Source organism: Python bivittatus, unplaced genomic scaffold, assembly GCF_059951505.1.
Source record: "Python bivittatus isolate LINGU-HERP-01145 unplaced genomic scaffold, Pbiv_v1 ctg000480_np1212, whole genome shotgun sequence".
NCBI classification, from domain to species: domain Eukaryota; kingdom Metazoa; phylum Chordata; class Lepidosauria; order Squamata; family Pythonidae; genus Python; species Python bivittatus.
In genome coordinates this window covers 2697617-2716146 of record NW_028277075.1, presented here as the reverse complement: position 1 = coordinate 2716146, position 18530 = coordinate 2697617, and the positions used below count along the sequence as shown (strand labels likewise).

General features: G+C 37.8%; 2 protein-coding genes across 4 annotated transcripts in view; both read right to left on the bottom strand.

Moving 5' to 3' along the window:
- The window catches only part of FOXN3 (forkhead box N3), a 168896-nt gene extending 156508 nt beyond the window's left edge, over positions 1 to 12388 (bottom strand). For all 3 annotated transcript variants that reach the window (XM_007433508.4, XM_025170047.2, XM_025170048.2), the window contains exon 1: positions 11846 to 12388. In XM_007433508.4, the coding sequence (XP_007433570.1) occupies positions 11846 to 12388 (543 nt within the window). The remainder of the gene's footprint in view (positions 1 to 11845) is intronic.
- Positions 12293 to 18530, bottom strand: part of EFCAB11 (EF-hand calcium binding domain 11) — a 236529-nt gene continuing 230291 nt past the window's right edge. The window contains exon 6 of the mRNA XM_088145248.1: positions 12293 to 12402. Coding sequence (XP_088001374.1) covers positions 12363 to 12402 — 40 coding nt within the window. The 3' untranslated portion in view covers positions 12293 to 12362. The remainder of the gene's footprint in view (positions 12403 to 18530) is intronic.

Here is an 18530-nt window from a genome sequence, read left to right as displayed (position 1 = left end):
ACAGAACAATTTGACCATCTTGAGAACTAGATTTTTTATGTCCTGCCTTTCAGATCCTGTGATCCTAGTTCCAATATGCAAATTTCCCAACACACCCAATTATAAAGAATTGTCTCTACTAAAACACAAACAAAAATAAACAATTAAGGAGAAAAAACTCAGATTAATCTGAAAGCAAAACATATTGTCAAGTTAACAGGGTCATCAGCTTTTGCTTAGAGATGCTGCAGTTTTTGAGGTTTCAAAAATACTTTTGTGAAAGTATTTCCTTTCCTTGCAAAAAAAGGGTGATCCCAACATTATGTTTTAATTCAACTCATTCTCCTTTAAAAGTTTAATAGCTCTAGCTGTGGGCTTTAATTTCCCCTTGATCTGGAATTCTATAGCATTTAGCAGGGAATTCCCCCACTTCGCAGTAGTTTAAACCCCCCACCCAGACATCATAGAGAAGAAGAGTAGAGAATGCCACCTGAGAGGCAAAGACTCCTCAAAGCCCAGAGAAGTCATAGGAAGAACAGTTGGGAGGAATATGGAGGCAGCCAGAAATGGCACTATAAATATATGGTTGGCAGCCTCTGCATCAACAGAGTCAGAAGGACTCCCATCTATAAAGCCAAGGGCTGAGAAGAAACATGCTTGCTATAAACTTAATTCGAATTTTATACAAATTCACCCAAGTCATATAGTTGGCAGCAAATCCTTCCTATCTAAAGGTCTCCTAGGAAAAAAACCTTTCAGCCTGCTGCTCTTCCCTGAAAATTAGGTCTGCAACCAAGATGCTTGCAGACTTCTTACCTGCAACAGCACTAGTGGTCACAACCATATTACAGCAGACCCGCATAATGCATTTGAACTAACAAGATCTTTTGCCTGCAAGCAGAGGAACTGCCACATCAGTAACTCTGTTGCTAAGGCAACTGCTTACTTTCCATATCAACTGCCTACTCGTTGCTACAGAGTCACATATACAAGAAAAATTCCTCTCTATAGCCAAGGACCAGATGGTAGTAAAGCTAGGAAAGGCACAGGCTAAAGGGATTGTACTAAATGGATCACATACTAGTGCATTCAAATGATGGAAACAAAGCAAATGGATATGAAATTCTACTAGTAAGAGGAGAAATAAAAGGAAAAAACCTCCCATGTTACACTTACAATGCTAAGTGTACAATGCTACATTAAGACTTCAGGCTTGTACATACAAGCTGATTTTACTGACAAAGATCTTTATGTCGCTAACGTTTTTCAGTAGCCATCCCATCCATGCCCCACTTCTATCTAAAACAAATTTAACATATGCCTTGTTAGTATAGAACTGTCAATAGTGTACTTCCCCAAATGGAGAAAACTTGAAGATGCTCTTTGAAGAAGTTTTTCAATAAAAATCCAGTGAACATAGCTTAAATCTAACATCATCTAACCAACATCAGAGAGAGATGTTCTGCCTTCCAGAGAAATCCCAGTATTTAAACCTTTTTTACAGTGACTATACAATGTTTGCTAGCTCCTAGTCTATTCCATAAAACAGAAGAAAATGTTAGCAACATTGCTCTTAGGATCACAGCATGATTTCCCTAGAAGCTCCTTTGAAAACAATGGGATTTAGAAAATAAAGGACAAAATATATTGCACTTCTTGACTCTTTCAATAATTGGTGAAACATTAGTTTGTTTTCTTGCTTTATTTTATTTCATGTTAGATCCATAGCAATAGCTATCACAATTATTATTTGAGGATATTTTATGTTTTGAAACTTGTTATAAGGATATGTTTTTATCTTCTATATGACTCCATGAGCTGTTTTACATTTATTTTATGGGGAAAACAAAAAACAAAGACAGGATATACATTTTTATAAACATTAATAAAGCATTTAAATTCTTACTATACAGAAACAGCTTCTGTTAATTTTAAGCGGTACTTAACTATTGGATTTAGAATTAGACTGTAATATACACACATTTAAAACAGATCAGTATAAAACAGTATAAAATAAATGTACTTACTTACATAAGTCCCCCAGTAACATGTTCTGGGGACAGCTTCACAAGAAATAAAAGAGAGAGAGAGAGAGAGAGAGAGAGAGAGAGAGAGAGAGAGAGAGAGAGAGAGAGAGAGAGATAAAAGTAGCATAAAAAAAGAGATAAAACCAGTCTAGCAACAAAAGTAGGCAATGACTTAAACATCAATCATTAAAGGAGCAGTCCTATGCTCCATCAAAAACTGGCTGTTGCTGGATATGAAAACTGAAAACAGAGGACTTTGGGTACAATCAAAGGTGAGTTATATGCAGTGGAGGATCTCTAGCATTCTAGAGTTGTATTATTCCAATCATCCTGAAAACATAAAGAGAACTTATGCCAGCTCAGGAGCTAGAATACTTAATTTCCTCCTACTGGAAACAAAGAATGGAGACCAAACTCAATAAGGCTTCGGAAAGTAAGGAAAACATATTTCTCCCACAAGCATGGCAGGATTGTTCTATAGACAAAAGACCCTGTTCAATCTAACCTCTCCTATGATTAGGAGTGCAAGAAAGACCTCACACTGTGATGAGTTCACTCACAGAAAAAACATGCTTGCAAGACCTAGTTGGAAGAACCAAATCTTCCATTCAAATTATAGGCATGCAAATGTCATTTCTGTAAGTTGACATAGCTTTGTAAGAAGTTTAATTTTGGAAGTTACACTCTATCAGCAAGATCTGGGAATTCAATGACCAACCTAAATATTCTTGACCAAACACAAACAAAAAGTTGTCTCCAATTATCTTTTCTGCCATCTGCATTTGTTAACATTTCAAGCATTCTTCTCTCACTACCATCAAAGAAAGACCTGAGGCTGCAAAAATTACACACATAAGAAGGCATCTATACTTCAATTGCATTTATCTTCACATTTTGAAAAAGTAAGGAGGAAAAAAGCCGACATGAGTATGCTTGTCTGCGCACACAGAGATAATAATTTATAGATAAAAGTGAGAACGGACACCAAATGGTCATGTAGCCCTTTTATACAGTGTTCCAGCCAAACAACTTCCTTCAGGATTCTCAATTTCACTTCCTTGATTTTCATTATCTTACTCATAGTGTACATGCATTTGTGTTTTAAGAGTTTTATATTTATTTTGGGCTTCTGTAAACCTGGGTGTCTTCCCAGCGTACTGCTACCCTTCTCTTGTTCAAGGATAGAACGGATTTGACAACATAAAAATCCATATTTGTAGGATGAGAATGAATTACAATATGGGAATAGTAAATTGTTAAAAGCATAACCTAAAAGCATATACAGTGGTACCTCGGGTCACGAACGCTTCTGTTCACGAACAATTCAGTTCACGAACAGCACTGTTCACAAAATTTTGCTTCCGTTCGCGAACTCCGCATCGGGTGACGAACATGACCCGCGGCCATTTTCCCTGCTGTGACACATGGTCATGGCTTCCTGCAGGGAGGGGGACTCTCCCCCCAAACAATAACCGCCTCCCCACCCGCCTTCCTGTCCTCCATGCCAGAAGTTGCCTCAAGCAAGGTTAGTGTTCTCTCTCTTCATACTGTACTGTACTTTGTTTCTTATTTTTGTGGTTTAAAAAAAAAATACATATGGTGCAGAATGGGTTAACCATATTTACATTGAACCTTATGGGAAAATTTGATTCGGGTCGCAACCAAAATCGGTTGGCGACCAAATTCGTAGGGGTCAGAATGGATTAACCGTATTTACATTGAACCTTATGGGAAAATTTGATTCGGGTTGCGACCAATTCGGGTCGCGACCAGAGTCACAGAACGAATTAAGTTCGTGACCCGAGGTACCACTGTATAGGCAGTCCTTGTTTAACATCCACTTGTTCAGCAACTATTCAAAGTTACAAGGGGGTACTTACGATGGCTCCTCATAGTTGTGGTCATCACACTGTACCTGTGGTCACATGACTGTGATTTGGGTGTTTGAAAACCAGGCACTTGGCCATCACAGCATCCCGCAGTCACATGATTGCCATTTGTGACTTCACTGCCAGCTTCCGACAAGCAAAGTCAATGGGGAAGCTGGCAGGAGGTCACAAATGATGACTGCACAGGATTTGCCTAATGATGTCAACTGATCATCATAAGTTGGTTACGTGATATTGTGCCTTACAACTGCATTGCTTAGCAATGGAGTTCCCAGTTCCAATTACAGTTGGTAGGCAAGGACTACCTATCTATGGATATTTTAAAATGGAACACTTAGCTGTAAGTCTTAGACATTAAATTGCCATATGAAATACCAATATATGGCAATACGGTCCATCCCCCTTTCCCAAGCTCGTGCCCTCTTAAGGTATTGCAAATTTCAACTTCAACAATTCCCAACTTCAACAATTCCCAGGACGAACCATGCTGCCTGGAAGTTCTGGGAGCTATAGCCCTAATACCGCAAAGAAACAGAGGAAGCATGATTTCCAATGTAATATCACAAAACCACTCAAAACTGTTCTAAATATGAAGAATACTGAAGGAAAGGAGGCACAATATCTTTTGGCCAACTGATACTGTAAAATCAGTCCCTTATATCCAATTTACCATGCTTTCATTCTTGAAGTTACAAGTGACTGGACCAAACATGTACGCTCAAATTATTATATGAATGATAGCACCCACACCTTGGCAGTTTTAGGCTAGGATTTTTCAATAACACCAAGAATGTTTAATTGTATCTTAGCTACAGTGTAAACTACTAAAAGTTATATTTCAGCACCTATTTACTCCAGTTCTTGCATTTTTGCCATGTTTGTTATCCTCCACGGGAACACAGCACCCAACACATTAGATGCTTACGCAACTTTTGGGATTCATATCTCTGATCTCAGAGATGTTAAAAACAATATCACATCTCTATATCCATGCTACAGTTTACAAGTTCAGCGAGTGTTCCCCACGGCCTTGTACTTAAATACTAGACTGGTAGCCACAGGCAACCAGAAATTGCATCTAAGCATACAGCACGCTAGCCAGGCAAGGAGGAATACCATATCCCTTTTCGCCAGATAGATACTAAATTGGATGCTCCCTTCTTCATGCTTAGCACAAAAATGCAGTTGTTTTTGTTTCTCTTTGTTAGGCCCAGGAGGCTGGTCAATTTTTGTAGGCTAGTAATATATGCAAGGCCATCTCTGGGGGAGATGGGTGGCATATAAATTTAATAAATAAATAAATAATAGAGCTCATAGCATATAGAACTTTGCTTGGAAAACACAATAATTCCCATGCACTATTTTAAGGAAAGTGATTCCACCAGATAGCACAGTTAAAGAGGAGAGGCTGGGCAATTCCACTGATAATTAAAGAGAGCTCGGCCATTCAAGAACTGTTACCTAATGGCAACCTTTCATAATGCCACCTGAATTGTCTCTATCCCAGCTCATACTTATATCACGTGGGAAGAGAGTGCTGGAGTGGATAAGCCTTTGATCTGATCTGGATGGGCTCTACTTATGTTTTAATATTAGGAAATACTGCTCGAGCTTCAATTTTCTTTATTCTACTATCCACTCCCAATCTTGCTCTCAAAGTGTCTTTTTAAGTTTATTTTTGAGGACTAGGACCGTCATGCTATTGGTCTCTGTAATTCATTTTTTTTTAAACTGAAAAGTAGAGTAAAAGTTATTTAAATAAATACCACACATTTTAAAATGTGAGCTTTTAAATACAGGGGATCCTTTAAAATCTTATAATTTAAACTTTTCCAAACTATGTCTTCCAAATAAATAATTCTGTGAGTTCCATTACAGTGGAAACTTTAGTCCTAAAAATATAGGCATTAAGCTAGGGAAGCTGCAGCTACTATGTTAGAAAGAGAAGCCTTCCAACACCTGAATGCAGATTTTAAACCCAGTGAAAGATTTTGCATGAGATTAGTTGGATTCATATAATGCACCAAGTGTTAATGCACCATGCAGTGTAAGTTTTGATCTAGCATGTTGTGTAACCTTATGGTTTATGACTTAGCACAGTGCATACCTCTAACCAATGTTGCTTTATTCAACAAATAATAGTTCAAAAATTGTGTTCTACCACTGAATCTAAAAATCATCGACAAAACGTTCCAAACCCAAGAAGTAAACATTTCTTTTACATACTATTATAAAAGCAAAAATTATGTCCATAATGGGAAAAAAGCTGTAAGAATCAACATCAGTTTACAAATGCCCACAAATTCCCAGAACTGATAGGATTTTAAAGTGTAATTTTGCAAGTATGTCATTTGCTGAGCATCCTTCTTTTGGACAGTAATAAAAACTACAGATAAAAACCAACTTTCAAACAGGAACACTGAAAGAATTTAGAGCCATGCTGCTCATTTAATGAAACTGTCCAACATGAAACCCAAAATATTGTTATTATTCACAATTACACCAAACCTGTTTATTGGCAAGAGACTACCAGTTATGAAATCATATGATATATTTCAAGTGCATGCTTTTATTTATGTTTGAACCCCACCGGAGTGAGAGGAGTAAGCAACACTCAAAACAGCGACTTTCCTTTCTTTAAAGTAGCTATCAGAAAGGTGTAAGACTATAGCCATCTAACAGTGGTTTCACCTCAGAAACACCCTATGTGGCTTAATTCACAGTTGACCAAACTTATTCATATACCTATCCACCTACCTTTCTTTTGTAACTTTTGCTATTCGTAATCCAATCTGTTCTTCCCTTCCAGATAGGTTCTATAAGATTTTCTTCTTGCTGTTTAACCAGGGACTGAATCTATATTCAATTTAACAACTCTCCTAGCATGCTCACTTAAACAATGCTCCTGCTATCCCTGTCTAGCTAAACCTTACGTTTAATATAACATGCTGCACTCAAATATATCAAAACTGCAAACCAATATTCTTAGACTTCCTTAAGTCATTTGAATCAAAAAACAGGATTGATAAAGGATAAAGGATGCTTGAACAAGGGAAGTGGGTTGCTCTTGATTTCTCCCTTTCTGCTGTAGCAGAGCTTCCACCTCTGTTCAATTGGAAAGTACCCCTAAACTCCCCAGAACAGATTTGTAAGGGTAACATGAAAATGGCAAGCAGAAATATTCTTTTCTCTGAAAATCAAGGCTAATACAAACCATTTTCTAGAGTTTGATTTTAAAAAGAAACTAGACAACCTGTGACCCGTTGGGTCATCATTTCAGAGATATTTCCTTACCAAAACAGAGAAACAGAATGACCAAGGGCAAAAAAGCAGTGGGAGTGTGAGCAACTTGAGACTTGCTGTCAGCTTCCCCATTGACTTTACTTGTGGGAAGCTGGCAGGAAGCATCAGGAACCTACCTACCTACCTACCTTCCTTCCTTCCCTCCCTCCCTCCGTTCTAGGTTTTCACCATTTGCCCTCCCCCCACAACCCTCAGCACAGTCCCTGTGAAGCCTCCTCCTCCTCCTCAACTGACCTGCGGAACTGTCTGCCGCTTTGCTAGGGGGAGATGAAACAAAGGGAGTCATGGACCATGAGGAAAACTGCACCCCTGCTCCCCATTCCAGTGTGTACCCATGGGCATCCTCCCTCGACGGAGCAAGAGGGCTCACCCGTTGATCACCACGGCTCCCAGCCAGCCCTACCTCGCCAGCAGGCATCCAAGTCGTTCCCTGCAACGTCCACAGCCATTAAGAGATTTTAAATTTCTGCTTCGTTTCCGAAGCAGCCACTCGACCATCAGGCCTTGCTGCCAGCCGATTAGGCACAGGAGACAGAGGGAGGTGGGAAAGGGGTTGGGGATATGCCTATGACGATCACGTGACCTGGGCTCACTACAGCAGTGCAACAGCACAGCAGTGCTGAAACAGCCACAAATAACCCAAATTTCAATCCCACGAGAGTAATGGGTCCCAGATTTTGGACAGATTCTGTAAATTAGCCCATTTGACGTACCTTGGTTCAAAAGTTGTTGCCCTATGATGCACTATTTTGCCCAGTTGAAGGTTACAGACAGGAGAGTTTTAGTAGTGTATAGATTCCTCACTGCACCAGGATTTGTAGCATCCCAGATGTTTTATAGCCACCAAAGCACATACATATATACACATTCTGTGTAATACTGTAAGACAATTTATAAAGAGAGGTCTAAATTAAATGAGTATTTGTTTTCCATTTAATTGTTGTGCACCTCAATTTGCTTCCTCTGTGAAACAGAAAATGCAGCCATGTGTGTGACAAAGTTCTAATGAATTTCAACAGAACATTAAATTGCTGAAAAGTTTCAGCTGAATAAAACTGATTCTGAACTGCCAAAAGAATAAAAAGCTTGAGAGAGAAAAAGAAAAGAGAAAAAACATTATTTCAAACCCTAAAGAGATTTTGAGGGTTATGTATAACTTAGTCCTGGCTAGGTTTTACTTCTTTTTGTTATTTTGGAAAAGTTTTGAACTGCCTGTTGAATAAATTTTCAGGCATGCTAAAATCAAATTATAACTTCTATCTTAGGAATTACATGGCTCAAATTCTGAATAAAGATTTTTTTACTTTTTAAAATACAATTACACTTTGCAACAAAAATAAAACAAAGCAGGTAGAGATATAACAACTTTGGATAAAAAGATTTTTAACCATTCTATCACTACAAATGTTAATAAAAGTCAAGAAGTATAGAAAGAAATAAGGAAAATCCAATGTAAAAAAAAAAATTGAACCAAGGTACACTGAAACACACACACACACACTCCAGTTAGACACAGTGGTATCTGTTGCTTCTATGTAATGTAAACTTTACTCATATGGAAGGCAAAGATTTCATAGAACTGTTACTCAAACTTATATTTTTATTTTTTCCTCAATCATTATATTTCACACAAATCACTAACAAAAATATAAATATAGTATGGTATTCCATATTATACATTTTCAAAACATGGTTTCAAACTCATATAAAATCAATTTATTTACAATATTTCTATTCTGCCTAACCTCTGCAGAGTTAAGCAAACATGATTAAGCATAGTTCTAGATAAATATAGTAAAGCAATGCTTAATCATCTCTTCAAATGGAGTCCATGAACCAACCTCAAAAGAATTTTGATATTTTCATAAGAAAATAAAGTGCAGTAAAAATTATCAGATTTGTAAACTTACACATTAAATACAAGAGTACCTGCACTCTTTTTTTTTGTTTAAGTATTGAAAAGTATTTTTCAAGGCTTGGTAACAAGGAGAAACGCATTGGCAATGCATCAGGTTCCAAGCTCTGATCCAAAAAATACAATGCATATGTCACTGAGGTCATGCATATTTATTTTATGCATGCCAGTTAGCTGAGCTCTGAATTTGTTCAATCTTCAAATTATGACCAGAGATTATTAGCATCATAGCTCTAACTAATAGCTTCAAGAAAGAAAATCCAGATGCTTGGCCTAAAAATGAACACATTCTTTGTTGGTATAACATGAGTGTAAAATAATGCTCCCAAGCCAGCCCTACATTTGAGTTTAACTACAGATCCTCAAACTCGTATCCCATCTAACATAGACAATGCTGGCTGAGAATTGTAGGACTTGAGGTCCAACCATCCCCATCCCCTGGAGAAACAAAACTGTTTCATGCCCTAGATAACACTGTATGTATGTGGAATGTGTTGCATGTATTTTTATCATAGAGGATATGTTTGTATAATATATTTTTATGTATTGTTAACCTAACCATGGTTTATGCAATTCAGTTTTCTAAGATTTGACAACACACTGAAATACAGATCACATGAATTTGGCCTGTTTTTGGATATCAGGCTAAAATATGGCTGATTAGGTTTTGGTTCAGTGTGCTTCAGTGTATCATATGAACATATCCAGAGTATGTCTTTTATTTGGATGTAAATAAATACTCTTGCCTGGCGCGATATGGTTCATGGGGTCACGAAGAGTTGGACACGACTTAACGACTGAACAACAAAATACATACTCAAAATAGAGGTAACAACTGTGATGTATCTTTCAAAAGAAATATTGAAAGTGCAAACTATAAACTTGATTTAAAGTTTTTTTTTCCTAACAAATTATGACTGAATCACTTTGATTTTTAAGTCAATACACCCTGCTCTACTTACAACTTAATATCACATTTTAAAGACCTTCATCAGACTCTCAGTAGGAGACAACAAACAGCTGGAAAAGATGTTAACACTACAAAAGTAAAAGTAAGACTGGTTCCATGATACCAAGGGAAAGTGGGAGAAGAAGACAGAAAGGCAACAGCAGAATGGTTGAAGGAAAAACATCTGAAAAATAAGGTGTTATACTTGCATTATTCCTTTCTCCTAATATGTATACATAACCAAAAGAACCCAGCACCAAAGAATGCACAAAATAATCTACATTTGTTTCAGCTTGTTGAATACCAAATATCTTTTCCTGAAACAGGGGTTACGAAAAACTCATAAGTTATTTACATTTACTAGCATTCTGGAGAAAGAAAAACTTGCACAAACATAAATAAATGCATAACTTTTTAAAATCAAAAACTGCTGTTAATTCAAGTGTTACTGATCTTAGTTCCATGCAGTTTAATACTTTTAACTGCTGTGTATCACACAAAGAAAAAGTCTAAAATGTATTAGATTTAATAGACATGAGCCATCAATCAATAACACCATGCATATTTCACAAATATCACGTATGTGTTGCTTTCTAACACAGCAATGCAAGATACAAACATTCCTCAAATCACCTCCTACTAATCTCAGCTTTCATATTTTACCAAAAAGAGATCCCATCTAGCAGAAATACTGTTTTGTCTCAGAAGGAGCTAGAAGAAGATTTAGATCATAACAGAGGGTTCAATAAAAGGCTGGATGATATAATTCAACAACTAAAGCTATGGCAAGAGACCATTCTCCATTCACAGAGCACAAGTTTGGTATAAAGAGTGGTCCAACATTCAATTCTTGGCATCTCTAGTGCAAACAATTAGGCAGCAGGTGCTTAAGCCTGCAGAGCTGCTGCCAGTGACAGAAGTTAATACTGACCAAAAAGACTAAGTACATGGAATCACCTTCTGAAAAGTTAAGAAGATCTCCAGTCCTGAATGGAATATCAGTATATATGTTATCCTAAGCTATTTATCTCTATGCATAGTGCTTTTCCTTTTTGCAAATCTTCGCCCCAATTCAAATACTTTATCTGAACTCAAGCAAGCAGAAACCCAAGCCAAGATCATATTCTTTGATTCCAAAGTTTCTTCCATGGGTCAACTGGGAATTTTACTGAACTTAAGATAAAGACCTCATCAGCTCCTTGCACAGAAACAACCAAAAAACAATGTAACAGCAGATGGTTATAAATGAAATATTATATATAAAAAACTATCTAGCAATAAGCAGAAAACTGCAAGGCTGCAAGGGTATATGCATGCAACACTAGACATAAGGAATCTGTAAGAATTTGAAAATCTGTCTCAAGCTACATTCAATTAAAGTAGAAGAGAAGCAAAAAATTGCACAGAAGTATATAAAGTCAAGCATAGTATTCAACCTATTCTGTGCGTTCACATGCACCTGGTATGTCTCAAAATCATCAGCAAAACATAATATCCTCTACTGATATTATATAGAGAGATACAAGATGGAATTTAAAAATGTACACTACATTTATACAAACAACAGTATCTTACAGCTGTCTAGACAAAAATTTCAATGTTTTATGAATGAACCACTTGAGAGCAAATACTATTTCTCCAAACACATGAAGTAATACTGGGAGAGAGGGAAGAGGAGATGCAGGACTGCTTGATCCATTTTAACTAGAACAAAAAAAAACCCCAAAGGAGTAATAAAGATTAGAAAACTAAATGGATTTTACAGACATTATTCCAGCCTCACCTGACTTCTGTCTTTGTCCACTTTCTTAAAACATTTATTCAGTGACAGATTATGCCTCACAGAGTTTTTCCATCCAGTAGGAGCATTTGCAAAATAAGGAAAGTGTTCCAAAATCCAGTTGTATATATCCTTCACAGGAAGCCGCTTGTTTGGAGAGTCCTCAATGGCCATAAATATGAGGCAGCTAAATGAATAGGGTGGTTTACAGTTAGGGTTCTGCTTGGCATCGTAGGGCATGTCAGCATGAGCAGGAGATGGAGGGGTATCATCATCGAGGTCTTGAACTGGGCTAACACTTCTTAAGACTGAGTCCCCAAAACTTTTCAGCAAATTCTTACTCTCATGTAACCAGTTCAAATTGGTAAGTTCTTCATCTTCTATAGGACCTTTTTCCAATCGAAGGGTAGGTAAAGAAAAGTCTAAGTCCTCCTCATCCTGTAGAGTCTTTGATAGGTCACCATCTGTGTAACACTGGCTCAGTCCACTGGAAATGGTAATTCCCGAGCCCTCTGGCTTCTTACTGGGAGGCATAACTGGACCCATTTAGTCTGAAGCTCCTAATAAAATAAATCCAAATTTTACAAAAAGAGGTTAGGCTGATAAAAAAAAATATTCTAACAGCTTTTCTTAGTTTGCAGTAGGGGCTTTTATGAGGCCACACACACACACACACACACACACACACCCAACACATATCCACACTGATACAAAGGAACATTCAGAAAATAGAAAAACAATGGAATTTTAATCTTTGCAATAAAGATTACTGCATTTTTGAAATACTTTGATTCTTCTGCCTATAAACAAAACAAATAGATGTAGTTTTACACTAAGGCTGCCATCCTTTATCCATTCAACTTGAGTAATAAGCTAATACTATAAGTTGTACTTTCTTCTGAACACGCATACAAGTATGGACTCCAAATATCACTGGTCATATAGCTGTTACTGTTTGTAATAAGCACACAAAATTGAGAGCTTAAGACCAGTTGCTTCACATAAATTTCAACTGTTTCACTTCTAGTGTGAACACAGCCACATTATAACTATAGCCTCTCCAACTTTGGCTAAACACACAAACTGGCAAAAGTCCATGTTTACATACACACACATACACACCACATTTACAACCAAGCATTCACTCAGCTTCCCAAAGAAACTACCATAGAATTTGTGTTTTGCATTCAGAATTAAGATTTAGGGATCTAAATTCAAGTTAGAGAAGCAGAGAAAGGATGCATATACAGAAAAAGAATTCACTCCCACGATGACAAATTTAGCTGAAATTACAGTGAACAATGAATGTGACACGCGTGACTTAGAAGAAAGCATGAACACTGATGTCATACACCAATCAGTAGACACTGTTGTTGCTATACTGAGCCCAGAGAATAGTATGCAAAAATAGATCAGGCTATATTACATTTTAAAAATCAAAAGACACCAAAGCTAGAAAAAGTTTACAAAGAAACAGCTGTACGTCTGTCTATCTGATATTTGTTAGGGAAATATTTGTGAACGTATTGCAAACTTATTAATTAAACCTGAATTCCACTATCAAGATTAAACAGTGAAAGCCATATCTTAAGCTGTTTACCCTTTATCTGAAACAAGGTGATTAACAAAGATTCATTATTTTATCTATTTTCAATCAGTATTCCATATGTCATTGTCATCCCCAAGATACTGATCTCCACTCCTCATCGTGGTTTTGGTCCATCAAGGCTTTTACATACTACCTTTTAGTAAGGTAGAGAAGGTGTAGGCTAAGTTACCCACCTTAGCTGTACCTGTGCCACATGTAGCATTCCATGCTAACTATAAGGATAATACTGGTCAATTTTGGTACATTGACAAATATGCCACAAATACAAAGTTCAAGCATGTTCACACTTCACTATATACTCAAGATCTCTAAATTAAAACTAAAACAAATAATGTAATTCTTTACAGAGGTACTCAATATTTGTTTAGTTACCCTTTTTAGCCATTTGACAGAAAAGGGAAACACCTTGCTGACCTTGTGGAAATCAAAAATTTAAACAGTATGTACCCTGATTAGTACTCAGACAGGAGACCAACTAGAAAACTCAAAGCTGTATGTTAAATCTGGACACTGAAAAAAACAATCTAGAGAAGGCAATGTCAAAACACTTCTGTATTATTGCCAAAATAACTACTATATTTGAGCTTCATTCAAGGAAGGCTTCACCTTTAAACATTTGTGCAACTTTTGTAGAATATGTTTTCCTTTACTTATATCTACTACAGTTATGATCAGCATGTTGTATTAGTACTAATACGATGTTAGTGCATTGCATAAAATTTAAACAGGAAGTATCTACAGTATATGGTGCAACATTTTAATATAAACTTATCAAACATATACCCAGGCTTCTTCAACCTAATGCCCTCTAGAAGTACAACTCCAAAACTCCTTAGGAGCATAACCTCTGGGGAAGACTTTGAGCTTAAAGAACACTGAACAGTTGAATTTATTTTTTAAATAAAAAGCAAAATTGCATCAGTATTAGAAGCACCTCAAATTTAAAAAATGCAGAGTATTTTAATAACACATGACATATCAAAAAATCCTATGTAAAAGACTTGATGCTGTCAACATGCTTCAAAACATGAGAAAACTGTAATTACATAAGAGTTCATTAAAGTGAGTTGAGTAAAAAAATACAAAAAGAAAAAAACAAGACTCCTGGAGATAAAGGTTGAACAAAAATGAAGATTAAACTGGAGGAAAATATTAAAATATTTGATACGGCATAGTGCAGTTAGTTCATATCCATGCTAATAATGTGAAAATGTATTGATAACTCTTAAAAACAAAGTTCAGCAATTAAAAACAAAAAATGTGACTAAGAAGTTCTTTAAAATTTCAAAAGTTGGAAGCTACATATCCCTGTACTCTTCCTCTTGTTTGAAAGAAGAGGGGGTAGTGAAAGCACCCGGAAACATTGCTCAAGAAGCGTTTCCAATGCTGTTTTTACAAAATACAGTTTAAATATTTGAACAGTGTGAAGAGATGCTTCCCTGTGAAGACACTATTAGTACACTGAAACATGGAAGCACTGGAGGAGTAAAGGAGATTACTGCAATGTGTATCCCTAAAACATTTATCTCCCTGCCTTTAGTTGAAAGCAATGTAGCCAAATGCATTCAGTACGCAGAACTTATATCCCATGAGCAAGCTTTTAAATAGGAAAATTATATCATGGCTGACAACATAATTTAATTGCTCTGTTGCTATGACAACATGCTGCTCTCTTTCAGTTTAATTTGCTTACTTGCCAGCATTCTCCCAAAGGACTATATAATACCATCAATTTTCACACAAAAACTAGTGACTTCTTTTTAAGAGCTTATGGTAAACTGTGGCAACTCTTTACAATTTTACAGATTCAGGCTCAACTTCATGTTTCCAATGTGGCTCAAGTTAATTAAAATTATAACCCACCAAACAATTTATGTTTGGATTAACAGCCACAGCCACTTTACTACATGATTTAAGCATGTGATTTTATTTATATTTATGTAGAGTAAATGCCACTGAACACCACAGGGCAGGCTTTGGATCATGCTGTAAATGTCTCATGGATTCTAATAATAATCTTTGAAAAGTATGAATAACTTAATGAGAAATGCTAAGAAAGGTTTTATTGAAATGTACATTATAGCATGTATGTTTCAACATCAACAGCTTGGAAACTCTGTAAGAAGTGCCCCTTTTGCATGCACAAGGACAGCAACTTCCAGAAGTAATGCAAAAGATAGCATGTTTTCATCCACTCTAGAAGCTTAAGCATCTCTAGTGGGGGAGGTCTATCTGTACAGTTTGGAGAACAAAATTGGCAGCATTTCAGTTGAAAGGACAGCAATTTCATAGCTTAAGCTGCATTATGGAAAAGATAAATTCCAGTTTAGATTTACATGGAGGAAAAAAGTACACAGCAAGAGAAGTTTTAGAAACACAGCTGAGTTTTCCACAGCTCTAAAGGAATCTCTTTCCTGCAATTCCTATATAATGAAATACATGGGGGCTGAAGAATTCTAACTGAAGAATTACACAGAGATTACCAAAAAAATATTTTGTAAAGAGGTAACTCTATCAGATGTCCCCAGAATTTGATACCAGTATGTGTGTAAAACAAACGTTACTGCTGCTTGAGAGAGTTACAATCTTTAATATTTAGAGTTGTACAACTGGCACAACATACAAAAAGGGGGAAGGAGAAAGACAATTACTAGTTAATACTGTTTCTCAAAATAACTTACATCTATGTACTGACATATATTTGAAGACTACATCTGAATAAATATATATTTTAAAGAAATAATAAAAGAAGCACCAGACCAACATTTTAAGAGAAAAAGAGAGCAGTCAGGCAGGCTGCACTTTGCTTACACTCCCTACTGTACTTGTCAAAAACATTTGAAGGGGAGAAGGAGGCCGCTCATTGGTTGGGATTCAAATCAATCAATAGCGTTGCTAGGCGACTGGAAAACTGCACTTATGTCTATACAGTGCCATTTGCAGCAAACATACCTTCAATGCTGGTCAGATATCTTAAACCTTGCATTGGCCTATCTTCTTCTAGATCACGCCATCATATACGCCTCCCCCCAAAAAAGCTAACGAACATATTTCTCTAAAAATCATTTCAAAATTTTGCCGTTTTAATGCTAAGGTTCATTCTACTAGTCAAAAAACAACGATGGGATTTTAAAACTTAAGAGAAAAAGATAAATGCTCCCCCAAAACTACAGGAAGCAATTGGAAGCAATCACTGTCGCAAAAAAATGAATAATTATTAGAAATGTTGTAAAGATTGGAGCCGTCCTCATACCCCACCCCCCACTTCAAAACACAATATCAACTCTATTTTAGTTAGAACTAAAGCAGTAATAACAGAATTACACGTTCGGGTCGCGCCTGCAAACTCTCAGCTCGATCCGTTTCACCTGACAATACCGAGACAATTTACATCCCCTTATTTTAAGGACGAACAGGAAGTTGTTTTTAGACATTCCAAACTGATTTTACTGCGTCTTGCGCCCATTCACCTTTTCTTGTCTCTCGGTGCCTTCCCCTTCTTCTTTCGATTCCAATGCAGAGGATCTTACGCAATCTTTCCAGCAAAGGAATTACAGTTGAAAGAAAAGAAAATCCACACAGAAAGCAGAAAGGGACAAAACGCCCCACCATACATTAAACACAAATACACGCATACACACACACGTATGTTAAAAATCTAAACTTACCTGTCTTGGGCGAGTTCTAGATTTTCCCTGCTGCCTTTCCCGTGATCATTATGCAAACTTTTCATCCGATTGAACAAGGCATTGCTTCCTCCCCCAGCCTGAAGCCAACAATGTGGCCGAAGGGAAAGAGCGAGGGACGCGAGGGGAGCCCGGAGCCGAAAAGGAAATCCGAGGCGAGCATGGGACCCTGCTGCAGTTTCGCCCCCCTTGCTTCGCCTCACGCTCCAGCCGTCTCCCCTTCTTTTCCTCTCCCCCGCCTGAGTGAGTAGCGGTTCGGGTCGGAGGTGCTAGAAGAAGGCGAAATTGTTTCCACTGCAAACAACAAAAAAAAGGCAACACATGACCGCGGGGGGGGGGAGGGAGGGAAAGAGGGAAACGTGGGCAGGGCCAGCAGAGACTAGTCGCCACAGCGGGAAGGAGAAGGCTGGGCTAGCGGAGGTGGTGGGTGGGAACGGGGGGGGGGTAGAAGAAAAGAGGGGGGGCCTTATTGCACCGCGATCCTAATTGCAAGACAAGCGCAGGGGTAGGTCGGTGTTTGTACCCGCGCGCTCCGCGGCGGCGGCGCCCGCCCCGCTCCCTTCTTTCCGCCTGAGGCCTGTGAGCCCTCAGAAATTCTCAGGCTGCCGCCTCCTTCGGCCTCTCCTTCCACCACTTGGAGAGTCCCAAACGTTGCACATGCCCTCCTCCTCCGGTTGTTCTGACTGGCTTCTCCCTCTTTCTTTCCCCTCCCCACCAGCCTACGTGTTATGTGAGTGAGCCTGAAAGTCACTTCAGGATGTGAGTGAGAGCGCGCGCGCCACCCTTCCGCGTAAAAAAAAAAAAAAAATTGACAGTTTTGCCTTCCAAAACTGCAACTACAAGATAACACCTGCTCGCCTGTGCTTAACGGAAAAGACCCACAAGAGGGAGAGAGTTGGGGGGCATCTTAAAGACAGAGCACTTCTATGCGTGTCAATTCTGAAGTAAGCCCCACTGAATTCACTGGAACTCACTCCTAAATAAATGCAGCTAATAGGATACAGGCAATAATTCTAGGAATTGGACTAGAACCAAGCTGTCTCTGAACATAGTTGCTCTTCCATCTAAGTCTTACCTGTGGCTAATATAACAATTGTTTACTTAAGTTGGGTTTTCTGGGATTGCTTGACCTAGAGAATCATAAACTAACCCCATGAACTAAGTTTGCACAATATGCCAGAGTAAAATGTGGCTGCTAGTTGGTTCCATGTGCCCTGCAAACAGAGCCAGTGAGATACTGTGACAGAAACTTATTTAACTGCTTTTCTTCATCAGATGTATCAAGTGTGATCAGTTGGAAGATCAAAATGTTAGAGACAGAGACACAATCTTACCAAACTATACTATGGTTTGCTTGGTTTGGGTTTAGCACAATTTATGAACTCAGATGTCA